Consider the following 26032-nt stretch of genomic DNA (forward strand, 5'->3'; position numbering starts at 1 on the left):
GTTATCTAAGTGTCATCGGCGTATGAGGACACTGCTAAGCCATAGCTGTGAATGAGGTTGATAAGGGGGCTAACATAAATATTGAACAGTGTGGGGCTGAGGGAGGACCCTTGGGAAACACCACAGGGTAGGGAGAAAGGTGAATAGCTTGCATCTCCCATCTCCACCGCTGTTGTATGTTACTCAGAAATGAGCTCAACAAGGTCAATGCCGAGTTTCTGAAGCCTAGCTAATGGAGCTGCTTTATGAGGAGTGAATGGTGAACCATATCAAAAGCGGCAAATAAATTTCAATAAAATCAATGCAGCTTTGCCACCCTTGTCGATTACCATTTTGAATTTCTCTGAGGCTGCTACCAAGGCTGATTCAGTGCAATGATTTGCTCTAAAGCCGTACTGTGAAGAATCAAGCAGCAGGTTAGCTTCCAGAAAAGCTAGCGTTTCCTCATTCATTGCTTTCTCTAGTATTTTAGCAGGGAAAAGTAGGCGTGATATCGGCCAATAGCTTCCCACCTTCTTTGGATCCAAAGAGGGTTTTTTTCACCAGTGGATGGATAGATGCCTCTTTCCATATAATCGGAAATTGCCCCGTAGTCAGCAAGTAGCTCACTGTACTCCCCTTTGTTTTGTAAGTTAAGTACGGTCTCCCTGTGCCAAGTCTGCAAAAAGGACAGAGGGCATGAGCAATTTCAACTTTAAAGGTGCTGTGGACTTTCCCAACTTATAATGTTACTTTGAGTGATTAGATGTGTGCTCCAGAAACTGCAGAGGAACTACTAGCTCATTTTATTGAATGCATTAATTATAAGTGTAAGGATTAAGGACTTTGGCGTTGTGTCAAAGCAAGGTCCTCCCACTGATTGATTGCAATCCATTCAGCCCTACATAGTGGAATATCATTTTTATTTCAGCTCTGTTCACTGTAGGTCATTGTTATCAAGACCATCCCATTCATACACCTACACGTCCTATAACAGTACAACATTCATGATATTTATTTATCATCTCTGGATAGCTAAATCAGTTGCTTCCCTGAGGCAGAATGATATGTATTGGTTGACTGAGTGGGGTGGGGACCAGAGGTGTCATGAACCCTCCCCACATCCCCTCGCTTTAGCAGCTACAGTAGGGTTTAGTCATTTAGAGGCCACTTCTGCCTGTAACTTGCCAGGCGAAAGCTCATAACTAACACCATGAGGAAGAAAGAACGATTTGTGATGGGAAAGAAGGTTGGAAGGTTAAAAGGAAGGAGAGGTGAAAGTAATTAAAGGTGAAAGAAGGGTTATCGCAATCATAGACGGATAGGTTAAACAGTGGCAGAGTAAATGGAAACCCGAGAGTGTGGATGGGTGGATAAATTGATGGATGAAAGGCTTTATTGCTGGATTGGCAAGTAAAAATGATTGATGTATAGGAGTATGGATCTGTGGATGGGTGTATGCATAGATAATGGTTGTGTGTGTGCATAGATGTATAGATGGATGATCTGACCTAGCTCACTTGCTTTGCTTACTTGGTAATGTCAGAGCTTTGACTCAAAGTGGGGAGTATTTTAATTTTCTGGCTACTCTGTTGAGAGGAGTATTTGTTAATCCTGTGATATCATTGTACGCCGCTCTTCCAGTAGTTTTATATAACAAGGCTGGCATTTGCATGTAAATAGTTTTGATCGTTAGTTAATTCAGACTAAACTTTTATTTTAAGCCTAGATTGATAACTAATGTGATGTTTGTTGCAGATAATTTGTTATGGAACTCCTTGGGACTTCTTTTACTTCATTTTGTTTTTGTGTATATGTTTCTCTCCCTCTTATAGTAAAATAATATACTTATTTATACAGTAAAAATTGCTTAGGTCTCATTGATGTTTATTTAGCTTTGTGGTGCAATAGGAGTAACATGTATATGCTATGTAGACAACTAGTTTGCAACGCAGTACTATATTAATGGATGCTTGTTTGCGGTTGTAAAACACATTTTCTATTGTTTGTTTTCAGTGAATTCATTTCAGAAGAAGGTAACGAGAAATTTTGGCAGTTTTTGGACACTGTACGAGAAATGACAGTCTATAAGAATGGAGGTAAGCACAACAGTCTGAGAGATGGAGAGATGCTGCCCTGTAAAATGTATTCACCTTTTTGTCTACAACCAGTAGGCATACGTGCCCCATAGCCCATGTTCAAGCTGAAGATCTGTTTCAAATAGAAACCAGATTGTGATTCTAATTGGGGGACAATAGTATTATATCCTAGAAGCTAGATGAGAAGCTAAATGATGGCATACAGTGAACTATGATTTGCTTGTGTAAATTCTCTGAGGTATGCCCTTACAGATTTCTACACAAATACAGTCTGAATATGTGCTGGTGCTTAAGGGTGCTGAGCACCCGTACTCCTGTTATAGGGCCCAGACACTTTTAATCTCTGTTACAGACACAGTTCGACAGCCCTTAAGCTTCACCGCAGCCCTCGCCTGGCATACTGAGTTTGCAAACAGCCTGATAGGGCGATGGCCCCTCTGGGTCACAACACTGCACAGGGCAATTTGCCTCTTCTGTTATAGGGATACACTAGAGTGGCTGCCCTAACCTTCACAATGGATCCCTTCATGGTGTTTGAGGGTTGTGGGTGGCCCGATTTGTGCTGCGGATCCAGAAGTGGGCTTGTATTTCACACTCTGAATCAGGGCTCCTAACGACATGGTCCCACTGGGCCTTGCTCCTTCTAGGCACTCTCCTCCTCCCCATCCTCAAAGAACCCTATGGTCTCTGTAGTCAGGGAGATGCTGGCTCTCCAGGGAAAGTAGTCTTGATTTTCCTGGGTGATGTCCCTTCACTCAGCGAATGAGACTAGCAGACCTTAGACCCCAGTATTTGTCACAACAGGCAAAAGTTATCCTGGGCTTCCCCACACTGATGTACAGCTACAGGTTGACACTTTTGGGAGACTCAAACTCCCCTTTTTAGGTTGCAGCATACTGGACAGCACAGAGGTCTGATTTGCTAAAGATATCCTCGAGGGAATCAGAAAGTTGACTTAAGAATGCATTCCGCCCGTCGCCTTCCATTGTCTTTGTGGTTTGCAACTCACATTTTCTGGCTTTCTATTTGCTGCATGAGTTCGTCCCTCCTGTTGCCCAAACCATGTTTACCGTATTCTTCCATGAACTGCAAACAGGCCTTTAAATCTTGTTCTTATTTTGTCATATTTGCCGTGCTTTCAAAGATGGAGGTGAAATGTCGGGCCGTGTCTTCCAGGGAGTTTGATATTTGTGTTTCTTTCTCTGACTTCAAAGTGAGAGGATTTATGTGACAATCATGCTGGCTACTAGGGTCTGCTTGAGGAAGACTGAAAGATAATACTTTTTTTTTAGCACACAACACAATGTAAAAGTCTGTATATGAACTGTGCACTGTATACATTTATCAGTAAAACTGTATGTGAGTGAAAATGTAATGGTCATTTCAATTGAAGATGTGTTGTCTGTAATGGAAGTGGGCTACCGTACCGTGCATATTCCATGTTATTCCACTCCACTCTACACTACTCCACGCCACTGCACTCTACTCTACACCACTCCACACCACACTGTGTCACTGCTCTCTTATCTGCACCATTCTACTCTTCACCACTCCACTACACGCTAATGCACCCTACTCCACACTACTCTACTATGCACTACTGCACTCTTTACCAAATCACTCCACTCTAAGCAACCCTACTCTTCAACACTGACCACTATACACCTGCACTCTACGCCAATGCACTTTATCTGAACCAATCCACTGTACACCACTGCAATCCATGCCAATCCCCTTGACACCACTCTAATCTACTATGCACCATTGCACTCTACTCCAAGAGTCTTCATCTTTTTCTGTAGTGAGAGCCACTTCTGATCAGTGAAAATCATTGTGAGCAATTGAAGGCCAAGCCACTCGTGCAATGTTAGCAGACGCCCCCACATCCAGTTCCATTACATTTAAGCCTAATGTCCATCAAGCCAAAGACTATGGTTTGAACAAAATACTTTTGACAGGGATGTTGTGTGTCAGTGAAAGCATGGTTTTTGGAGATGTAACAACACGTGTGCTGACGAATGGGATATATGTGTATGGGTGAATTGGAATCTGTGTCCTGTGTACGTGTGGCAAAGGACATACCTTTTGCCATATGCGGCTCTGAATGTATAACACAAACATACAACCATTTTTTATGGGAGAAATTTAAAGGGCAAAAAAATGTTCTGCAAAAAAAATGTTCATAACATGGGACATTTTTCTGCACTTTAAATTTCTCCTACTTAAAAAAAAAGTCAGTATTTTTCAGTTATAAATATGACAGTGTGTCTACTTGCCACTGGGAGTAAGATGCCTGCTGTGTGAAATGGGAGAACATTAAACTGAAGAGTTAACTTTATGTTCATATGGATTCCATATATTAATAATTAAAATGTTCTCCCATTTCAAAATGTCCTATTTGCAAATACTTGTATCCTCTTTAAATATCTCCCATTTGGAGAAAAAAATACATTATCTTTTATTCATATGGCACAGTGTCTACTGGCCACTGGGAGCAGGAGGCCTTCTGTTTGTAAATGCAACACTTTGTAATTGTATAACATTAAAATGTAGAGTTAACTTAATCATTAAGTTAACTTTTCATTTTAGTTTTCTTGAATTTAAAAGCATTCTGAAACATCATTTTGTTCTCCTGCTCCCCAATTGAGTTGACAAGGGCTTTTTAGTACATTTTTTATTTATTGTATGGCAGGAAAAAAAAGGGAAAACAAGAGAGAGAAAAAAGAAAGAAGGAATACAAGCGGCAGATCCGCAAAATCCCCCACTCAAGGGGCCTGTAAGAATCCTAAATAGAGGCACATGAGGTAACATATGACATCAATAGGGGTCAGTTCTCAGAGTCAGTGCTTGCCAACGAAAAGAAAGGAAATCAGAGTCAACCTTTCCACGGCCCACCGGCAATCCTCGCCAAAGGGAAGACCAGGTCCCATAAGAAGGCATTGCTGCGGAAGTCCCCGAAAAATCTAATAGCCTCTACCGGCCGTGCAGTGCCGCAACAGGTAACAAACAAACAACCTCAACTTATTTCCCACCCAACCTCCCCCCCCCCCCACCCCCCAGGTGGTGGCGCCAACATACACTTTCAGTCTCAGTCCCTCAGTCATACAATCTGATTAAATCTGGAAAAGGTGAAGGGCACGCAGGGCAGATGGGCAGACTGCAGAGGGCAAACCCCGTGACAAGAAGCGAACCAATGGCCCCCAACGAAACAGAAAATTCTTAAAGTTGCCCAAGAAGATGTCCGCCATTCTCTCCATGCTCAATAATCTCCAAAGCCTTGCGTGCCATAGCGATATAGCTGGGGCAGTCGGTTTCTTCCAGGCTGCAGCTAGCGTAAGCTTAGCGGCTCCAAGGCAGAGCCATAGAATATGTTTATCCGCCTTTGTTTGATGTTCTAACACCGGATCTCGAAGACCCCGGAGAACATGGGACAAAGAATCCGGGATCGGATACCCTAGGATGTCCTTGATGTGGGACAGAATTTCGGCCCAGAACGGCCGGATGATTGGGCAGTCCCACCAAATGTGGCGGAAGTCTCCCAACAGACCACAGCCCCTCCAACACCGGTCCGAAGAAGCCGGGAATATGCGATGTAATTTGGATGGGTAGAGGTACCAATCTAGCATGGTTTTAAGATGAGCTTCTCGTAAATCCACAGAGTGGTTGTGAGCTGCAATATCCCGCCAGAGACCCTTCCATTCCTCCCCGGTAATGTCACGGGCCAGAAGGACTTCCCAGTGGTCCATGTAGCGGGGGCGTGGAGAGACCGCAGTGGTCAGCAATAGTCCATATAGGAAGGAAATCGTCCCCTTCATCGTGGAAGATCGGAGGATAAAGGCCTCAAAAGGCGAGAGCGGTCTCATGGCAGCCTCTCTCAATCCCGCCGAGGTTGCCCAGTGGAGAAGCTGAACGTGACGGAAGCGTTCCGTGGTCGGGAGACCAAAGTCACGCATGCAGTTATGGAATGTAAGAGGTTCCGCTCCGTGGAATAAATGCGTAAGAGCTCTGCATCCCCCCTCTCTGCATAATCGGAAGGGTCCCTCCTGCATCGCCGGCGGGAAGGCCGGATTAAAAGGTAGGGGAGTAAAGGGGGACGGAAATGTTGTCCAGTGGTCATCACCCGTGACCGTGTCCCACACCTTCAGGACAGTGCTAGTGGGCGTGCTGATGTAGGCATTCTTGGGCCTGTCCACCTTGGGCTTCCAGGCCAGATCCCAGATTGATCTCCCGGCCACACTCCTGTCCATATGCAGCCAGTGCTTCTCTGAAAGCTGCTGCGACCACTCAACCATCACTCGCAGTTGCGCGGCTTTGTAGTACAAGTGCATGTCAGGGAGACCCACTCCTCCCTCCTTCCGCGGGCGTCGCAAAGTTGCGAAGGAGAAGCGTGCCCGTCCTCCCTGCCAAACAAATTTCAGCAGTAAGGTTTTAAGGCGTCGGAAGAAGTCCATCTCTATGGGGATGGGGAGGGCCTGGAAGAGATACAGAAATTTAGGGAGGAGGATCATTTTGATAGTGTGGATCCTGCCAAGCCATGAAATATATTTCGGCTTCCAGCGGTCCAGTTCCGTTCGCACCGCCGCCAGCATTGGTGGGAAGTTCGCTGTGAATAACGATCGAATAGTAGGGGTCAATCGAACTCCCAAGTACAATAGGGAGGTAGACGCCCATGCCAAAGGCGTGAGCGAACGCACTCGCTCCAATTCTGCTGGAGGGAGAGTCAGATTTAGAATGTACGATTTATCAAAATTAACCTTAAATCCGGCCACTGCTTCAAATTCGGACAGCAATGTTTGAATACGTGGTAAGGAATGAGCTGGCTCCCCCACCGATAGCAACACATCATCTGCGAAGAGGGAGATTTTGTGCTGTTCCCCCGTAAAGGGGAGGCCCTTTATCTGTTCCTGCTCTCGCACCGCAAGGGCCAGGGGCTCGATGCTCAAAGCAAAGAGGAGAGGGGAAAGGGGACAGCCCTGCCTTGTACCCCGGGAATGAGCAAAGCTGGCGGATCGATGGCCGTTGATTACTACCCTAGAGCTAGCGCTGCTGTATTTCGCACGGATCATTGTTATTAACTGGTGCGAAAAGCCGAAGGCCTCCAGGGTACAGAACATGAACCTCCAGTCAACACGGTCAAAGGCTTTTTCCGCGTCGAGCCCCACCAGTACCGCCGGGATACGGAATCGGGTGGCCTTCTCTATTAGGTGTATTACCCGCCGCAAGTTGTCATGTGTCTGTCGACCTTTAATGAACCCGGATTGGTCCGGGTGAATGATTGCCGGCATCAGATCCTGGAGCCTGCGTGCAATGATAGAGGAGTATAATTTAGCATCGACATTGAGGAGTGCTATTGGGCGATACAACGAGCATTTGTAGAGATCCTTCTCCGGTTTGGGGATCACGGTTATCATGGCTTCGGCCATAGTGCCCGAGGTTTTCCCAGTGACCGCCATTTCGTTGAAAAGGGACACCAATAAATCGCACAGCTCCGCCGCAAATGATTTATAAAAGAGGGCAGTGTAGCCGTCTGGGCCCGGCGCCTTATGGAGCTTCAAATCCCTAATAGCATCCAGCACTTCTGATCTGGAGATGGGGGCAGCCAAAAGCTCATTCCACTCCTTAGAGACCTGTGGTATGGGGAGGTCAACCAGGAAACGTTCCTGAGCTGCCTGATCCAAAGAGTCGCCCTCATAGAGTGCCGCATAGAAGCGGCCAAAGACATCTGCCTTATTCACATCCCTATGCTGCAGTGAACCCGCTGGGTCCTGGATTCCTCCAATGTAGTCCTTCTCTCTCTTATCCCGGAGCTGACGGGCCAAGTGCCTTCCCACCTTATTCCCCTGTGAGTAGGAGATACGCCTAAGCCGCAATAGGGTAAACTCAGCACGATTGTTGTAGTGGGCTTTCAATTTACCCCGCACGGCCGTTAACGGCCTGAGAGTCGCTCTAGACGAGTTCGATTTATGCGCCTGCTCTAAGACGACAAGTTCTGCCTCTAAGTCCTCCCGCTCCTTTCTCCTCAACTTATTGAGGTTAGCATTGAGGCCCAAGCAGGTGCCCCGCAATGAGGCCTTGCACGCATCCCACGTGTTGAACAGCGAAGTGTCCGAAACCGGGTTGAGGGGCAGAAACTCCCCAATGGCTTTCCGTAACTCCTTACAGGATGTATCATCCTGGACAAGCGCTGGTGGGAAGTACCATATCCTCAAGCCATCACCCCCCACCGACCAGCGGAGCCCAAGAACCAGCAAGCTATGGTCCGACACTGAGACCGGGAAGACGCTAGAAGCACGGACATCTCCCCTGAGGGCTTGGCTCAAAAAGATATGATCCAGACGGGAATAGGAATGATGGACGTGGGAAAAGAAGGTATAATCTCGGGCTTGTGGATGCAAGGAGCGCCAACTGTCAATCAATCCCAGCTCGCCCACAAGACGCTGCGTTTCAGTAGAGAAGACCCCTGTGTCCGCTCTTTGGGCTCGGGAGCTGTCTAAATCCTTGTCCCAGACCATGTTGAAATCCCCCATTAAGAACAGGTGCCCCTCCACAAAGTCCCCCACTCTATCCAACAAGTCCTGGAGGAAGCCATTCCGCCCAGAATTGGTAACATATACCACCACAAACGTACACACTCTGCCGTAAAGCAGCCCCTTGACCATCAACCAGCGCCCCTCCTTATCACAACATACCCCCATAGGTTGGAAGTGGAGGGACGCCCGAAACAGAAGAGCCACCCCCCTGTGTTTGGTGGATGCAGAGGACCTATAGATGAGGGGTGTGAGAAGTTGGCCTGATATGTGATGTTTCCAATTCTGGAACCACCTTGTATCAGTCCAAACAATCCCTTATGGTGTCTGGTTGTAAGTCAACCTTGTTAGACAAGCTATCCTAGGGGTAGCATGGACGAAGCAGCCTTAAAGGCTTAACTTAAGAGGTCGTGTTAAGCGAGCTGTTTTACCACATGCAATCCTCTAATATCAAATGAAAGGACACCACACAAGTATATATTATAAAAATATATGTGTTTATTTCTAAAATAATCCCCAGTACTCTTTATAAGCAAAGGGGCACAAGCGTTAAATCAAAAGCGCAGTATAACATACAAAGTTGCACAATTATGGATGAGGGCGGGTGGCCACTCAAACCATATATTACAAAAGGGGTATAAGAGATACCAATCAAACAGTGGTTAGGCCTAGGGCCTAGGAAATCGCTGGGAGCAGTCTGGACTAGCAATGCTGAAGTCGGGAAAAGCCTGCTGAAGTCGGGAAAAGCCTGCGGGATTCGGGTGCAGCACGTAAAGTGCGGCTTGCACCAATGCAATGTCAATGGTGCGTAAAAGTTACACAAATAGAGTTTAAAGATACTTCCGCTGAACCTAGAGGAACAAAACTTAAGACACAGACCCTAGAGGTTTGTACCAGTGTGGGAACACCGGCGTTGCAATGTTACTTTTCCCACAGGAAGCGGGTGCACAGGGTCGAAGTGGCGTCGGGTTTTGACACGCAGGCTCTTGGTGCTTGGAGCTGAAGATGCTGCAGGCGATGGGAAGCAGAAGTGTCCGGTGTGATCCAAGGGTGGATCGAAGTTGAGAAGTATCTGAAAGCAGAGGGGACAGAGTCTGGGTCACTCAGCAGTGACCAGGGTGGAACCAGGACGGAACCAGGCAATGTCGGGCGCAATCAGATGGATGTCGAGGAGCTTCTCTCCGCTGTCACGTGGGCTCTGGGGCATCTGCGACGTCCAGGAGCAGGTCACGATCTGTCCCACGCAGGCTCTCGTCGTCGGCGCCGTCTGCTTCAAGATTGGAGCAAACAACACTTGGCAAAAGCAATCCACGCGGAACTGGGAGATTACTTCTCACTCGGACCAGGAGGGTCAGAGCGGGGGCTCCTTTTCACAGGAGCTGGTGCAAATCTGGAGCAACCAGAAAAGCAAGTCGGTTTAAGGTTTTCGTCGGCACAGGGGCCACAAGCCAGCTGGCAAGTGACCGGGCCAACGCGTCGAGCCAACACAAGCAGAAGGGCCCCACGCAGCACTCGTCGAGTGTGGAGGGGTGAGCTTCAGTGCAAGAGTAGCTCAGGGTTGGGGCTTCTCAAACCCCGGTGTACAGCTTCGAGGGTCACTCGTGGGCTGCACGGTCAGCGTCTCATGGCCTTTTCAAGATGGCGTGCCCCACGCTTCCGGTTGCCTCCACGGGTCTCAGCTCTGCAGAGACTGTGGATCGGGCTGGAGGAAGGCAGGCAAGCTTGATCTCGTCTATCTCTGTCGCTCGAGTTCCGGCGGGAACTGCAACAAAGCAAGGGTCGAGGTGCTGGATGGTGCCTGTTTGCACAGGGTGGTCACTCCTTGACCACAAAGGAGATTCTTCAGTCTTCTACGTTGAGTAGGATGTCGAAGGGCCCAGAGTCTTGTTTCTTATGTTTCTTCAGGATAATCTGAGTTGCATTGGCACTGCTCCCACTCTTATTCGAATCTGGTTGGCTGGATTACCTGCTAGGTCCCCTCCTATGGGTGGGACCCAGGAAGGGGGTGGATACACCCCTTTCCTTTGATCCAGGCCGCGCTGGGACTGGGGCTGGTGTGCCCCAGAACCGGTTTGGCCGGATTATGCAAGGGGGAGCCTTGTGCTCCCCAGGCAGTGTCTGGTTTCTTTCAAACCTCCCTGCTACAATCCACTATCTCCTGTCTGGGGTGGTGTAACACCGCCCTGCGACAGGAAACCTTTTGTCCAGGCCCCCATCTGCTGAGTTTCGGTCAGCCGCAGGAGGTCAGACCCGTGTCTGTGGCAGAGGCATCCATTTTGTGGATCTGAGGCTCTTTTAAAATCAACCGCGTTTCAGTAAAGTAACATGTCTTCTCCCTCTAGAGGGGTGGAATGCTACCCCCGTTGCCAGAACTGGCGAGGGGGTAGTATTCCAATTCGTATGACACCTTACACGACATGTTTTGATGAAGCCAAACCAAAGTTGCTGTATAACCACGAGGATTATAAGGCACTTAATAGAATATAGTATGGCATTCTCCCGGAACAGCTTAGGGAGTTGTTCCCGACAGCTGCAGACAGGCTCAGCTCATGCCAGAGCTCCATCTCACATTAAACCACGCACTCTGCCTCCAGGATTGATAAGGCCTTCCATAGGAGTGACTCACAGGTTTATAGGTGTCCAGATATAGGTTTAGATATAGGTATACTATATCTAAGCAAGGGGTGATTACACCCACTTGCCCCAGCTGAGTGATCAGCCAGTTGTGTCAATTTAAGAACCAGCCATGGGTGGCAAAAGCTATGCTTCAGCCCCTGGTAGGCCTTGGTGGCACCTATGCCCTGAGCATGGTACAGGGGCTGACAAGAAGTCCATTTCCACTTGTGGTATGTACCTATAGCACAGGTATTACAAATTTAGAGAGAAAACAGCAGGCTGGGGGTCTGATTAGCAGGCCCACAGCCTCAGTAAGTCGAAAACCAGTGAAGCAAAAAGCAAAAATTGGGGTGACCATAGGATAGCAGACCCTACTCTCCTACACAACCCCCCCCCCCCCCCCCAAACGCAGGGACATTAAACTTAACCTTGACCAGATAAGTCTTCATGTTCTAAGTGGAAGTACCTGGAGAGACCATCTGCATTACCATGGTCAGGCCCTGGGCGGTGCTCCACTGTAAAGTCCATCCCCTGTAGGGAAATGGACCACCTGAGCAGTTTGGGATTTTCACCCTTCATCTGATTTAGCCACAAGAGGGGCTTATGGTCTGTCTGAATTAGGAAGTGAGTATCAAACAAGTATGGCCTCAACTTCTTCAGGGCCCAAACCACAGCAAAGGCCTCCCTCTCAATAGCTGACCAACGTTTCTCCCTGGGGGTCAGCCTTCAGCTAATAAAAGCAATGGGCTGGTCTTGACCATCTTGATTAAGTTGTGAAAGCACAGCTCCCACCCCCAACTCAGAAGCATCTGTCTGTACATTGAACTGTTTGGAGTAGTCAGGACTCTTCAGGATAGGTGCAGAGCACATGGCCTTCTTCAGGTCATCAAATGCCTTTTGACGGCTACCTGTCCACTGAACCTTTTTGGGCATCTTCTTGGATGTCAAGTCATTCAATGGTGTCACAATGGACCCATAGTTCTTTACAATTTTTCTGTAATACCCAGTCAGGCCCAAGAAGGCTCTGACTTGTGTCTGGGTAGTTGGAGGAGCCCAGTCCTGTATGGTCTGGATCTTGCTCTCCAGTGGTTGAACCTGACCCCCACCTACTAGGTGGCCCAGGTACACAACCTTGCTCTGCCCTATCTGGCACTTGGTAGCCTTGATAGTCAGGCCTGCCTTTTGCAGGGCCTCCAGAACCTTCTTCAGGTGGATCAGGTGATCCTCCCAGGTGGAGCTAAAGACAGCAATATCATCTAGATATGCTGCACAAAAGTCATCCAACCCAGCAAGGACTTGATTCACCAACCTTTGGAAGGTGGCAGGTGCATTCTTCAAACCAAAGGGCATTACCACAAACTGATAATGTCCACTAGGGGTAGAGAATGCTGTTTTGGCTTTTGACTCTTCAGCTAGTCTGATCTGCCAGTAGCCAGCTGTCAAATCAAATGTGCTCAGAAACTTGGCAGAAGCCAATTTATCAATGAGCTCATCTGCTCTTGGAATGGGATGTGCATCTGTCCTAGTGACCACATTGAAACCTCTCTAGTCCACACAAAACCTAATTTCTCTCTTTCCATCTTGGGTATGAGGTTTTGGCACAAGGGCCACTGGGCTAGATCATGGGCTCTCTGATGGCTCAATCACTCCAAGCTCCAACATCTTTTGCACCTCAGCCTTTATACAATCCCTGACATGGTCAGGCGGCCTGTAGATCTTATTCTTCACAGGCAGACTGTCACCAGCGTCCACCTCATGGGTGCACCAGTTAGTCTGGCTGGGTGTGAGTGAAAACATATGCCTGTGGGCCTGCAACACCTGTCTGCAGTCCACCTGTTGCTGCTCAGTGAGGCTGCCTGCCAAGGCTACTCCATCAACTGAACCATCATCAGGGTTTTGGGAAAGCAGGTCTGGGAGAGGGTCACTCTCTTCCTCCTGATCCCCATCTGTGGCCATGAGGAGACTCATGTCCTCCCTGTCAACAAATGCTTTCAAACGATTTACATGGAGCACCCTGTGGGGGCTCCTAGGGGTTCCAAAGTCAACCACATAGGTGACTTCTCCCTTTTTCTCAATGATAGGGTAGGGTCCAGTCCATTTGTCCTGGAGTGCTGCTGGGCCCACTGGGTCCAACACCCACACCTTCTGCCCTGGATGGTACTCAACCAGAACAGCCTTTTGGTCATGCCAAGCTTTCTGTAATTCTTGGCTGGCCTCCAGGTTTTTGGATGCTCTCTCCATGTATTCAGCCATCCTGGAGCGGAGACCAAGTACCTAGTCCACAACATCTAGCTTAGGCTTTTTGAGAGGAAACTCCCATCCTTCCTTCACCAAACATAGTGGACCCCTCACAGGGTGGCCAAACAAAAGTTCAAAAGGGCTGTAGCCAACCCCCTTCTGTGGGACCTCTCTGTAAGCAAAGAGCAAGCAGGGTAAAAGGGTGTCCCATTTCCGCCTAAGCTTCTCTGGTAATCCTTTTATCATTCCCTTGAGGGTCTTGTTGAATCTTTCCACAAGCCCATTGCACTGAGGATGATAGGGTGTGGTAAACTTATAGTTTACTCCACACTCCTTCCACATCGCTTTTAAGTATACAGACATGAAGTTGGTACCTCTGTCTGAAAAAACTTCCTTTGGAAAGCCCACTCTTGAGAAAACTGCAATGAGGGCTATTGAGACCACAGGTGCTGTGGTGGTCCTCAGGGGAATTGCCTCTGGGTACCTGGTGGCATGATCCACTACCACCAGTATAAATCTGTGCCCAGATGCTGTTTGAGGATCCATGGGACCCACAATATCTATGCCAACTCTTTCAAAGGGTACCCCCACCACAGGTAGTGGTATCAGGGGGGCCTTTGTGGTGCCACCTGACTTACCACTGGCTTGGCAAGTGACACAGGAGCGACAAAACTCCTTGACATTTTCTGACATATGAGGCCAGTGAAAGTGAGGAACAAGCCTGTCCCAAGTCTTGTTCTGGCCTAAGTGTCCTGCAAGGGGAATATCATGGGCCAAGGTGAGAAGGAAATCCCTAAACTTCAAAGGTATAACCAACCTCCTGGTGGCACCATGCTTGGGGTCTCTAGCCTCTGAGTAACGGAGTCCATCATCCCAATAAACTTTATGGGCACCTTGAGCATTCCCTGCAGCCTCAGCAGCAGCTTGCTGTCTGAGGGGTTCAAGTGAAGGGCAATCTAATTGGGCCTGCCCCAGGTCTGCCATTGAGGGTCCCCCTGTCCCCGGAAACTCAACCTGATCAGGTTCAAGCTCATCAGAGACAGTCTCCTCTTGGACTGCAGAATCAGTTTCCTGTGAAACCTGATCCTCAACCTGGGGCAAGTGGGAAGGCACAGCCTTAACCCTCTTGCTCCTACTCTTGGGTTGTGGTTGGTCTAATGTTTCAAGATCCACCACTGGTTCAGGAAGGCACTTCGTAGCCTGAGACCTTGTCACTGCAAGGACATGAGCTGAAATCCCTAGCATTTCTGCATGAGTCCTGTACTCCACTTCTGACCAAACTGAGCTTTCAAGATCATTGCCTAACAGACAGTCTACTGGGAGGTCTGCACTCACAACAACTTTCTTTAGGCCATTTACCCCTCCCCAGGAGAAGTTCACAACAGCCACACTATGTGAAGTAGTGGAGTTGCTTGCATTGGTCTCTAGGTAACTTTCACCTAGTACAATCTGACCAGGGTCCACAAAGTCAGGTGTCACCATAGGGACACTGGCACAAGTGTCCCTGTAGGCCTGAGCCAGTTTCTCATTGATTAAGGGAGTCTGCCTATATTTGCCCAGGTTACTGGGACTCACTGCAGTGGTCAAAGACAAGTCCACATCATATAGGAGAACTGCCTGTGTGGGGATTCTGACTAGGCCAGATTCCACATCAGTACCCAAGGTTAACCCTACTATCCCCTTAGGTTGTGCACTACCACTGCTGACTGTACTAGGGGGTGCAGTTGCTTTAGGAGCTGCAGTGGCAGGAACTGGATTTTTCTTAGTGCATTCACTGCCCCAGTGTGAAACTGATTTGCAGGTATTACACCAAGGTTTCTTTGAGCCATCATTCTTCTTTTTCTTTTTGTCATTTTGGGAACCACCCTCCTTATTACTAGTTTGGGGGCCTGAAGACTTCTGGTCCTTTTCTTTATCTTTCTGATTCCCACCCTTCTGGTCTGTTTTCTTCTGTTCACCATGGTTCTGGGGTTTCTGCTTAATCCTTGTTCTGACCCATTTGTCTGCCTTCTTTCCCAATTCTTGGGGAGAGGTCAGATCAGAGTCAATAAGGTATTGATGCAACAGCTGGTTCTGACAGTTGTTAAGGATCTACTCTCTCATTATAAGATTGTACAATCCTGTATAGTCTGAGACTTTACTTCCCTGCAGCCAACTCTCCAAAGCCTTAGTGGCACAATCAACAAAATCAGTCCAGTCCTGAGTCTGTGCTTTTTGGGTGTCTCTGAACAACAACCTGTATTGCTCAATGGTTAGGCCAAACCCTTCAATAAGAGTACTCTTCAGGACAAAGTCGTTTTTGGCATCCTCAGGTCTAACTGTGAGGAGCCTATCCCTCCCTTTCTCGGAAAAGGAGTACCATAACATTTCAGCCCACTGGTCCTGAGGAACCTGCTGTACCATGCAGGCTCTCTCAAGAGCAGTCATCCATTTGTGGATGTCATCCCCTTCCTTGTAGGGGGGCACAATTTTTGTCAGGTTTCTATTGTCATAGCTCCTGTCTTTCTCTTTAGGAATATTGCTGCCACCAGTGGAATCTAATCCACACACCTTTCTTTCTCTTGCTAAAGCAAGTTTAGCTTGAGCCAAGGCTATCTCTTCCCTCTCTATCTGGAGTTGGACAGCCCTCATCCTGGCCCTATGCTCTTTCCTCTGGGGGGGAAGTCATTCCACTTTGAGATTCTCTTGAGACACTAGAAACATGAGAGTCTCCTGATGAAGATCTCCTCCTTCTGTTGCCTGGGAGAATTAAGTTATGGGATCTGGGGAGGTGCTGGCCCTCTCCACTCCCATGTAGGTCCAAGTTGGTCTGGTTAAGCCTGCCAACCTGTGCCTGGGTCACCCTCTGATCCAGATTCTCAGGCTCCTCTATCTCTGAGCCTTCTTCCTCCTCTTCCTCCTCCTCCTCTTCCTCTTCTGGAGAAATCTCATTCTCAGGGGAGTTCACTCCCTCTCCTGTCTCTAAGGGAGCCTGACTCACCTTATCTAAGTCATCCTTTTCCAGGATGGCTATCAGGGAAGGAATGGTAGGGCCTCTGCCCTTCTTTAGCCCTCTTGCAGTGCACAAGGCACCCAAGTCTTTGTGGCTAAGGTTGTCATATCTGGAAGTTGCCTTGATGGGGTCAACTATCACAGGGGCAGAGCCTGAAGCTCCTCCTGTGTTAGACATGGCTGCTAGTGAGGTGTAAGTGGTGCACTTACCTACACTAAGTGTTTTCCTACTGTACCTTGCTAGTGAGTTGTAGTCAGGGTGTGCTAATCCCTTTAATCTACAACTACTAAGTTCAGTAGAATTTAATATGCTAAGCTTTTGATTTATATGTACCTAAGGTACTTGATGTGATCTTTCAATTTGATAAAAAGATTGCAATGGTAAAACAACAGCAAGCTCAAATCCGCACCGCTGCGCACCAATGTGAGAAGTTGACCTGATATGTGATGTTTCCAATTCTGGAACCACCTTGTATCAGTCCAAACAATCCCTTATGGTGTCTGGTTGTAAGTCAACCTTGTTAGACAAGCTATCCTAGGGGTAGCATGGACGAAGCAGCCTTAAAGGCTTAACTTAAGAGGTCGTGTTAAGCGAGCTGTTTTACCACATGCAATCCTGTAATATCAAATGAAAGGACACCACACAAGTATATATTATAAAAATATATGTGTTTATTTCTAAAATAATCCCCAGTACTCTTTATGAGCAAAGGGGCACAAGCGTTAAATCAAAAGCACAGTATAACATACAAAGTTGCACAATTATGGATGAGGGCGGGTGGCCACTCAAACCATATATTAAAAAAGTGGTATAAGAGATACCAATCGAACAGTGGTTAGGCCTAGGGCCTAGGAAATCGCTGGGAGCAGTCTGGACTAGCAATGCTGAAGTCGGGAAAAGCCCGCGGGATTCGGGTGCAGCACGTAAAGTGCGGCTTGCACCAATGCAATGTCAATGGTGCGTAAAAGTTACACAAATAGAGTTTAAAGATACTTCCGCTGAACCTAGAGGAACAAAACTTAAGACACAGACCCTAGAGGTGTGTACCAGTGTGGGAACACCGGCGTTGCAATGTTACCTCACCCACAGGAAGCGGGTGCATAGGGTCGAAGTGGCGTCGGGTTTTGACACGCAGGTTCTTGGTGCTTGGAGCTGAAGATGCTGCAGGCGATGGGAAGCAGAAGTGTCCGGTGTAATCCAAGGGTGGATCGAAGTCGAGAAGTATCTGAAAGCAGAGGGGACAGAGTCTGGGTCACTCAGCAGTGACCAGGGTGGAACCAGGACGGAACCAGGCAATGTCGGTCGCAATCAGATGGTTGTTGAGGAGCTTCTCTCCGCTGTCACGTGGGCTCTGGGGCATCTGCGATGTCCAGGAGCAGGTCACGATCTGTCCCACGCAGGCTCTCGCCGTCAGCGCCGTCGGCTTCAAGATTGGAGCAAACAACGCTTGGCAAAAGCAATCCACGCGGAACTGGGAGATTGCTTCTCACTCAGACCAGGAGGGTCAGAGCGGGGGCTCCTTTTCACAGGAGCTGGTGCAAATCTGGAGCAACCAGAAAAGCAAGTCGGTTTAAGGTTTTCGTCGGCACAGGGGCCACAAGCCAGCTGGCAAGTGACCGGGCCAATGCGTCGTGCCAACACAAGCAGAAGGGCCCCACGCAGCACTCGTCGAGTGTGGAGGGGTGAGCTTCGGTGCAAGAGTAGCTCAGGGTTGGGACTTCTCAAACCCCGGTGTACAGCTTCGAGGGTCACTCGTGGGCTGCATGGTCAGCGTCTCGTGGCCTTTTCAAGATGGCGTGCCCCACGCTTCCGGTTGCCTCCACGGGTCTCAGCTCTGCAGGGACTGTGGATCGGGCTGGAGGAAGGCAGGCAAGCTTGATCTCGTCGATCTCTGTCGCTCGAGTTCCGGCGGGAACTGCAACAAAGCAAGGGTCGAGGTGCTGGATGGTGCCTGTTTGCACAGGGTGGCCACTCCTTGACCACAAAGGAGATTCTTCAGTCTTCTACGTTGAGTAGGATGTCGAAGGGTCCAGAGTTTCGTTTCTTATGTTTCTTCAGGATAATCTGAGTTGCATTGGCACTGCTCCCACTCTTATTCGAATCTGGTGGGCTGGATTACCTGCTAGGTCCCCCCGTATGGGTGGGACCCAGGAAGGGGGTGGATACACCCCTTTCCTTTGATCCAGGCCGCGCTGGGACTGGGGCTGGTGTGCCCCAGAACCGGTTTGGCCGGATTATGCAAGGGGGAGCCTTGTGCTCCCCAGGCAGTGTCTGGTTTCTTTCAAACCTCCCTGCTACAATCCACTATCTCCTGTCTGGGGTGGTGTAACACCACCCTGCGACAGGAAACCCTTTGTCCAGGCCCCCATCTGCTGAGTTTCGGTCAGCAGCAGGAGGTCAGACCCGTGTCTGTGGCAGAGGCATCCATTTTGTGGATCTGAGGCTCTTTTAAAATCAACCGCGTTTCAGTAAAGTAACATGTCTTCTCCCTCTAGAGGGGTGGAATGCTACCCCCGTTGCCAGAACTGGCGAGGGGGTAGTATTCCAATTCGTATGACACCTTACACGACATGTTTTGATAAAGCCAAACCAAAGTTGCTATATAACCGCGATGATTATAAGGCACTTAATAGTATATGGTATGGCATTATCCCGGAACAGCTTAGGGAGTTGTCCCCGACAGCTGCAGACAGGCTCAGCTCATGCCAGAGCTCCATCTCACATTAAACCACGCACTCTGCCTCCAGGATTGATAAGGCCTTCCGTAGGAGTGACTCACAGGTTTATAGGTGTCCAGATATAGGTTTAGATATAGGTATACTATATCTAAGCAAGGGGTGATTACACCCACTTGCCCCAGCTGAGTGATCAGCCAGTTGTGTCAATTTAAGAACCAGCCAGGGGTGGCAAAAGCTATGCTTCAGCCCCTGGTAGGCCTTGGTGGCACCTATGCCCTGAGCACCTATAGTGCACGGTACAGGGGCTGACAAGGAGTCCATTTCCAATTGTGGTATGTACCTATAGCACATGTATTACAAATTTAGAGAGAGAACAGCAGGCTGGGGGTCTGATTAGCAGGCCCACAGCCTCAGTAAGTCGAAAACCAGTGAAGCAAAAAGCAAAAATTGGGGTGACCATAGGATAGCAGACCCTACTCTCCTACACGGGGTAAGTGTTTGTGTCGGAGCCGGAGCTCATCTCTACGTGCCAGATGGGTCTCCTGGAGACCCACGATATCTAAGTGGTGATCAGATAAGTATTTCCAAAGTTTTTGGCGTTTCTGAGGGGAGTTGAGACCCTTTACATTCCATGTTCCGATACTAAGCGGCATGGGGGACCATCAGAACCCATCGCTGTGTACTCGCTCCGATAACATGCCCCCGACCCCACCCCTCTAAAGGCAGCCAGACATCTCTTCGTTCCCCGCCCATCTCCCACCCCCCTCCGTCAAGCCCATCCCCCCCAAACCCCAACTCCCCATACCAAGCCCAAGAACCCCTCGGGACCCGATCCCACTGCATCCAGGATATAGTTACAGTTACAGCACTAATCCAGCGGGCACTTCCGCCCAGAAACCTGATAGACAGAAGCCCATTCGTCACGCCTTTAGAGGGGAAAAGACACACTGCAAGCTCACTCCGGTCGCCACCACCTCCCTGCCCAGTTCCAACCCATTCCCCACAACCCCTCCCTCAATTGTTCCCCACGCCCCTCCAGTCCCCCCCCCAAAGAAACAAACAAGAACCTGAACAATGTACTTAGCAGTCCCAGTGGATAGTAATTCGTAAAGTTCCTCCTGGGCTGGGGACGGGGCACCACTGTTGGGTCCCCTAAGGCCACGGTCCGGGGTGTCTTCTCAAAAAGTACAACCAAACCCACGGTACCCGAATTCACGTGCCCCTTCGGCACCAAACAGCTAGCGGCTCAAGGATCAGGCCTCTCCGGAGCTCTGCTGGTAGGACGCCAATGTCGCTGAGGCCACTGATGTGACTGCATTCCCCCTCTCCTGTAGGCTAGCAGTACGATCAGGCCGTCTACGGTCCGTGTTCGGGCCCACTCTCTGCCAGGAGGAGGACCGCCTACGCCTCTGTGATGGTGAACTGCCAGCCTCCTGCAAAGGAGTCACGTCGTCCAGGCCCAGAAGATCCTTCGCCACTTGAAGAGAGCGAATTTGTGCTAGCCTGTTTTGCCACCTAAAGATGATGCGGAAGGGATGACCCCACGAGTAGGAAATGTTGCGTTCTCGAAGAAAGGTGGTCACTGGACGGAACTCCCGCCTCTTCTGGAGTGTCGATGCCGCTAGGTCCTGGTAAAGCTGCGGCCGGTGCTCTCTGAACTGCAATGATGGAATAGCCAGTGCCTTGCGGAGGATACGTTCCTTTAATAGAAAGTCATGCACACAGACTAGAATGTCCGGGGACGGCCCTCCTCCACGCCTAGGCAGTCCGACCCTGTGGACTCTGTCCATTCTGATGTCCTGTATATCCTCCTCGTCCGGTATCTGCAGGAAGAGAGCCTGGACATAGCTTCGCAGGTCACCTGCTTCACCGTCCCACAGCACCGCGTGAATGCAGATGTTGTTCCGGCGGGAACAGTTCTCCAGGTCCGAACGCTTCTGGACAACGGGAAAACAGTTGCCCTCATCCTACTTGACCTCTCCGCCGCCTTCGACACAGTCTAACATAGCACCCTCATACAACGCCTCAGCAACATCGGCATACAAGGAAAAGCCTTGGACTGGATCATCTCGTTCCTCGCCGGGAGAACCCAGAGAGTCCGACTCACCCCATTCAAATCCGAGGCCACCAAAGTCATCTGCGGAGTACCACAAGGATCATCACTCAGTCCCACCCTCTTCAACGTTTACATGAGTCCACTCGCATCCATCGCGCGACAACACAACCTTAACATCATCTCTTACGCTGACGACACCCAGCTGATCCTTTCCCTCACCAAAGACCCTATCGCCGCCAAAACCAATCATCACGAAGGCATGAAAGAAGTAGCCGAATGGATGAAAAAGAGCCGCCTAAAACTTAACTCAGACAAAACGGAAGTCCTCATCATAGGATCTTCCCCCTCTGCCTGGGACGACTCATGGTGGCCATCGGCCCTAGGCACGGCACCCATACCCACAGACCACGCACGTAACCTAGGCTTCATCCTAGACTCCTCCCTCTCGATGACCAGACAAGTCAACGCCGTCTCATCCTCTTGCTTCAACGTACTTCGTATGCTCAAGAAAATCTTTCGTTGGATCCCCACCGAAACAAGAAAGACGGTCACCCACACAGTGGTCACTAGCCGACTTGACTATGGAAACACCCTCTACGCCGGAACCACAACCAAACTACAGAAAAAACTCCAACGCATCCAAAACGCATCAGCCAGAATCATATTGGACATCCCTCGCCAAGCTCACATTACCGGTCACCTGAAAGACCTCCACTGGCTTCCCGTCAACAAGAGAGTAACGTTCCGTCTCCTCACCCACGCACACAAGGCCCTTTTACAAACTAGGACCCGAATGCCTCAACACACGACTGTCCTTCTACACACCCACCCGCCAACTATGATCCTCCAATCAAGCCCTCGCAGCAATTCCGCGCATCCACAGATCCACCATGGGAGGAAGATCCTTCTCCTACTTGGCGGCCAAGACCTAGAATTCTCTCCCCACTCACCTCCGCCTCACTCAGAACCACATTTCCTTCAGAAAGGAACTTAAAACCTGGCTATTCGATAAATAATGCACCCCCTCCCCCAAGCACCTTGAGACCCTCTGGGTGAGTAGTGCGCTATACAAATTCCTGAACTTGAACTTGAGGTCCAAGTTCTGCTCTGTGAGCCAAATGATATCCTGCTGCAGTTGGTGGACATCGTTCGCCATGCTTAAGTCGTGGACTTCCAGGGTAGCCACCCGCTCTCCAATGCCATCTACATCTCTCCGCACTTCACGGAAGTCCGATGCCAGTTGGGCGCGGAGTTCAGAGATGTCCTCCTTAATGGAGGCGAAGAGTTCCGTCATGAAGGCCTTGGTTGCAGGGGCCTCGTCGTCCGATTGCTTGGGCGACACGCTGGGTCCGGGGGACGCCGGCTGCTGAGAATTTTTCGATGCGCCATCTTTGCCAAGCTTCCCTTTGCGCAGCGTAGAGGACATCGTGGCACCCCTGCACAGACGGGGAGTCAGGACGGTAGTTTCCCCTCCAGCAGCCACAGGTCCGTCAAATCAATCGCCCCTCCCGCACAAGTGCCGCCGTTGCAGTGTTCCGTACAGGGCCCCCTGCCAACTAGATCTTCCAGAGATCAGGTCTCATCCCGCACCTCAAATGTCCGCCGCCAGGGCCCTCGCTTCAGGAGGCAACGATGCTACGTCCGTGGCTATCGGCCCGTGGTCATGCGTCAAGCTGGACCTCCATCCTAGGGGGTATATCCGGCGCCGTGGCGGGCCGCCGCATCTGCTCAATGCCAGGCTCAGTCTCCCCCCGCTCTTTCAGCGCCGCCGCCGCCCACCGGCCAGGCCCCCCAGTGAAGGCTTACCGCTGTGGCAGTGCAGCAACGCAGTCTCTCAGGCGCGGCACAGGCAGGGAAGCGTGGGAGCTCCCCCAGGGGTTCCCCTCAAGTGGCCCGAGTCTCTGGAAGTTGCACCACAGCCAGGCATCCCCAACCGTCAGATCGGATCAGGGACGGGGGGGAAGAGGTAAAGCAGCTGCTGATCTCGCCGTTTTCCACTGACCTACATCTTCGACACCCACCTTCCGGTCCCAGCGGGGCCTCTCGTCAAAGTTGCACTCCTCCGGCGTCCAGCGTAGCACCCCCGGCAGGTAGCAAGCCGAGAGCGCCGATAGCACTCTCCGTCGTGGCCACCCTCCACTGACTCCTCCTCCCCTCCGCAGTGCAGGGAGCCCGGGCCTTCCAGTCACGCAGGGCCGGGGATCGCAGGGACGCAGTCCGCCAAGGCACCGAAGCCCTCCTTTAGGCCTCCGCCGGACAAGAACGTGTCGCCGGACCCAACCACTCCGTCTCGGGTTTCACATCAGGTCTATATTTGGGGGGAGATTATCTCGGCAAGGTAGCCCCGCCCTTCAGGTCGAATCAGGGACGGAGGGGGAGGAAGTAATGCAGCCGCTGCGCTCGCCGGTCCACGCCGACCCACACTGCCGGCACTCCCCCGCCGGCCGCAGCGGAGTCTCTCTGCGATGCCGCTCTTCTCCGGAATCTGGCTCAGCTTCCCCAGCAGGCGGCGAGGTGAGAGCCGAGAGCGCTGGGCCCATCGCGGCCCTCCGCCAGCGTATTCTCCGTACTGCCGCGGAACAGGAAGTCCGGCCCCTCCTGCCACTCGAGGCTGAGTATCGCAGGGCCACAGTCCGCCTCTGCGCCCAAGTCCACCTCCAGACCTCCGCTGGGCGAAACCGCAGCACCGGACCCGACCCCTCCGCTTCGGGGGTCACAGCAGACCACAGGGAGTCGATTAGCACGCCGCTTCAGGTGCTAAACAATGCTAAGCTGGGCTTGGCGCCGGAGGGACTCGGAAAGACGTCTCACTCCGTCGCCATCTTGGCCACGCCCCCTTGACAAGGGCTTTTATTTAGGATTTAAATACCTCAGTGCATCATTTCTTCACCTCTGTGCCCTGGGTCATACATCTGACTTCATCACTGCTCATTATCAGGCCCAGCTATCTGCTCCTTGAAGATAGTGTAAAATGAAGACAGCCTTCCCTTAACTTTAAAAGCAATTGTGACTCTGTGCTTATTTAAAAATGAACTCAAGGTTGTGAGCTACTCTGAAGGTGTCTGTGACCTGCTGGTAACTCATGATCTACTGGTTGGAGACACCTACTCTACTCTAGGCCACTGCACTCTGGACCACTGCACTCGGCGCAACTACACTCTACTCTGCACCCCTCCCCTCTACTCTACACCAGTCTACGCCACTGTATCTATGCTACTGTGCCCTACACCACTGAACTAAAAATCAATGCACTCTAAGCCAATCTACTCTGCACCACTGCAGTCTGTGCCACTGTACTCTATACCACTGCACCCTACGCCACCATATTCAACTCTGCATCACTGCTCTTTGTGCCAATCTACTCTACACCACTCTACTCTGCGCCACTGTACCCTCCACCAATGCATTCCACACCACTCTACTATACACCACTGCACTCTACAACTGTATACTCTGCAACACTGCACTTTCTGCCACTCTACTCTTTGCCACTGCATGGGGGCGTGGTCAGCAAGATGGCTGACCGGCAGCAGTAGGAGAGTGCTCATGGCCCGATTCTATAATCCTTCACGATCCTGCGGTCCAGGAGCCCTGCAAATCCTGTGCCTTAGCTCCTGCTCTAGGGTATGCTTGGAGGTCGTCTTGTTGGCTCCCCACGGCTGATAAATGCCTGTCAGTCTCACTGTCAACTGTGAGGCGCATCCCCGGCGCAGTAGTAGAGGGGAAGGCCTTCGAGGTGCGTGACTTCTGCAGAGCGAGGCAGAAGCTCAGGCTAGGGGCCTGGCCCCTGCAGCCGTAGACTGGTGGTGAGGTGGTACACCACCGGAAATTAAGCACTTTTCACCCCCTGGCCGCCGGGGACATTGAGCGGCAGGCAGCACCTTACTGCTCAGTTGCGTTAGAGGGTCGGTGGCTGCAAGAGTTGGGAGCCCTGACTGCGATACCTGGTGACATTGCGCTGTCACGATTAAAAGTAGAACTAGCGCTTAGAAGCCAATAGTGCTCTAAGTGTTAAAAAAAAAGGTAAGCGCTCAACAGGGACAAAGTCAAGAGTCCAGACTGCCCATGAAGTAACACTTTTACCCTTGATTCCAGAAGTGTTTCTTGATGCAGGAAAGCGGTCTACAGCACCAGCCAAGGGTTCAGAAGCTCTGGTTTGCCTCTATGGGTCTGGGTCTACAACTTCCACAATGCACCTAGTCAATCCAACTAAACTCCAGGTGAAGCTTGTCAGCTGGAGTTGTCCTCATTGTTGATGTTGCAAGTAGCCCTTCCAGCACTCTTCAATCTGTTGCTGATGAGGGAGTCCACTATTTATCTTTTAAGACAGGCAAAGTCCTTTTGTTGTAAAGTTTGTGAGTGCAGCAGGTGCAGTCCACATGAGTGCAGTCCTATCTTGTGCATTCCAAGGGTCAAACAGGGCAGTCTTCTTCTTCTGGGGTTTCTTTTGGGTCTTATAGGGTCCACAACACCAATCCAAGGTTCCAGAATTTCTGAGTTGCTCCCTGGGACGTTGTGACTACAAGACCCCTAATTCTAAAAAGTCCTCTGAATGCTGTAGAGCTGGGTTCATCTTGGCGGAGATGATGTAGGTGGAGCTCTTTTAACCTGTTGTTTTTAGGGAGGCCACTCTGTCAACTTTCAGAGCAAGGAAAAGTCCTTTTTGAGCTGAAGACCAAAGTGTGCAACAGGTGCAGTCCTTATGAGTGCAGCCCTCTCTGGTGCAGTCCAAGGGTCCAGCAGGGCAGTCCTCCTTCTTGTAGTTTCAAGGCGGGGATCTGAGCTGCTGGGCAGCTCCGCTATATTTATCCAACATTCTTGGGTGACAAGCAGAGGGGCACAAATGA

General features: G+C 50.3%; 1 protein-coding gene across 1 annotated transcript in view; it reads left to right on the forward strand.

The window, feature by feature from the left end:
* Positions 1-26032, forward strand: part of UGGT2 (UDP-glucose glycoprotein glucosyltransferase 2) — a 1432652-nt gene that overhangs the window by 7691 nt on the left and 1398929 nt on the right. The window contains exon 2 of the mRNA XM_086936163.1: positions 1996-2078. Coding sequence (XP_086792289.1) covers positions 1996-2078 — 83 coding nt within the window. The remainder of the gene's footprint in view (positions 1-1995; positions 2079-26032) is intronic.

The sequence above is a fragment of the Lissotriton vulgaris genome, chromosome 8 (genome assembly GCF_964263255.1).
Source record: "Lissotriton vulgaris chromosome 8, aLisVul1.2, whole genome shotgun sequence".
NCBI lineage: Eukaryota > Metazoa > Chordata > Amphibia > Caudata > Salamandridae > Lissotriton > Lissotriton vulgaris.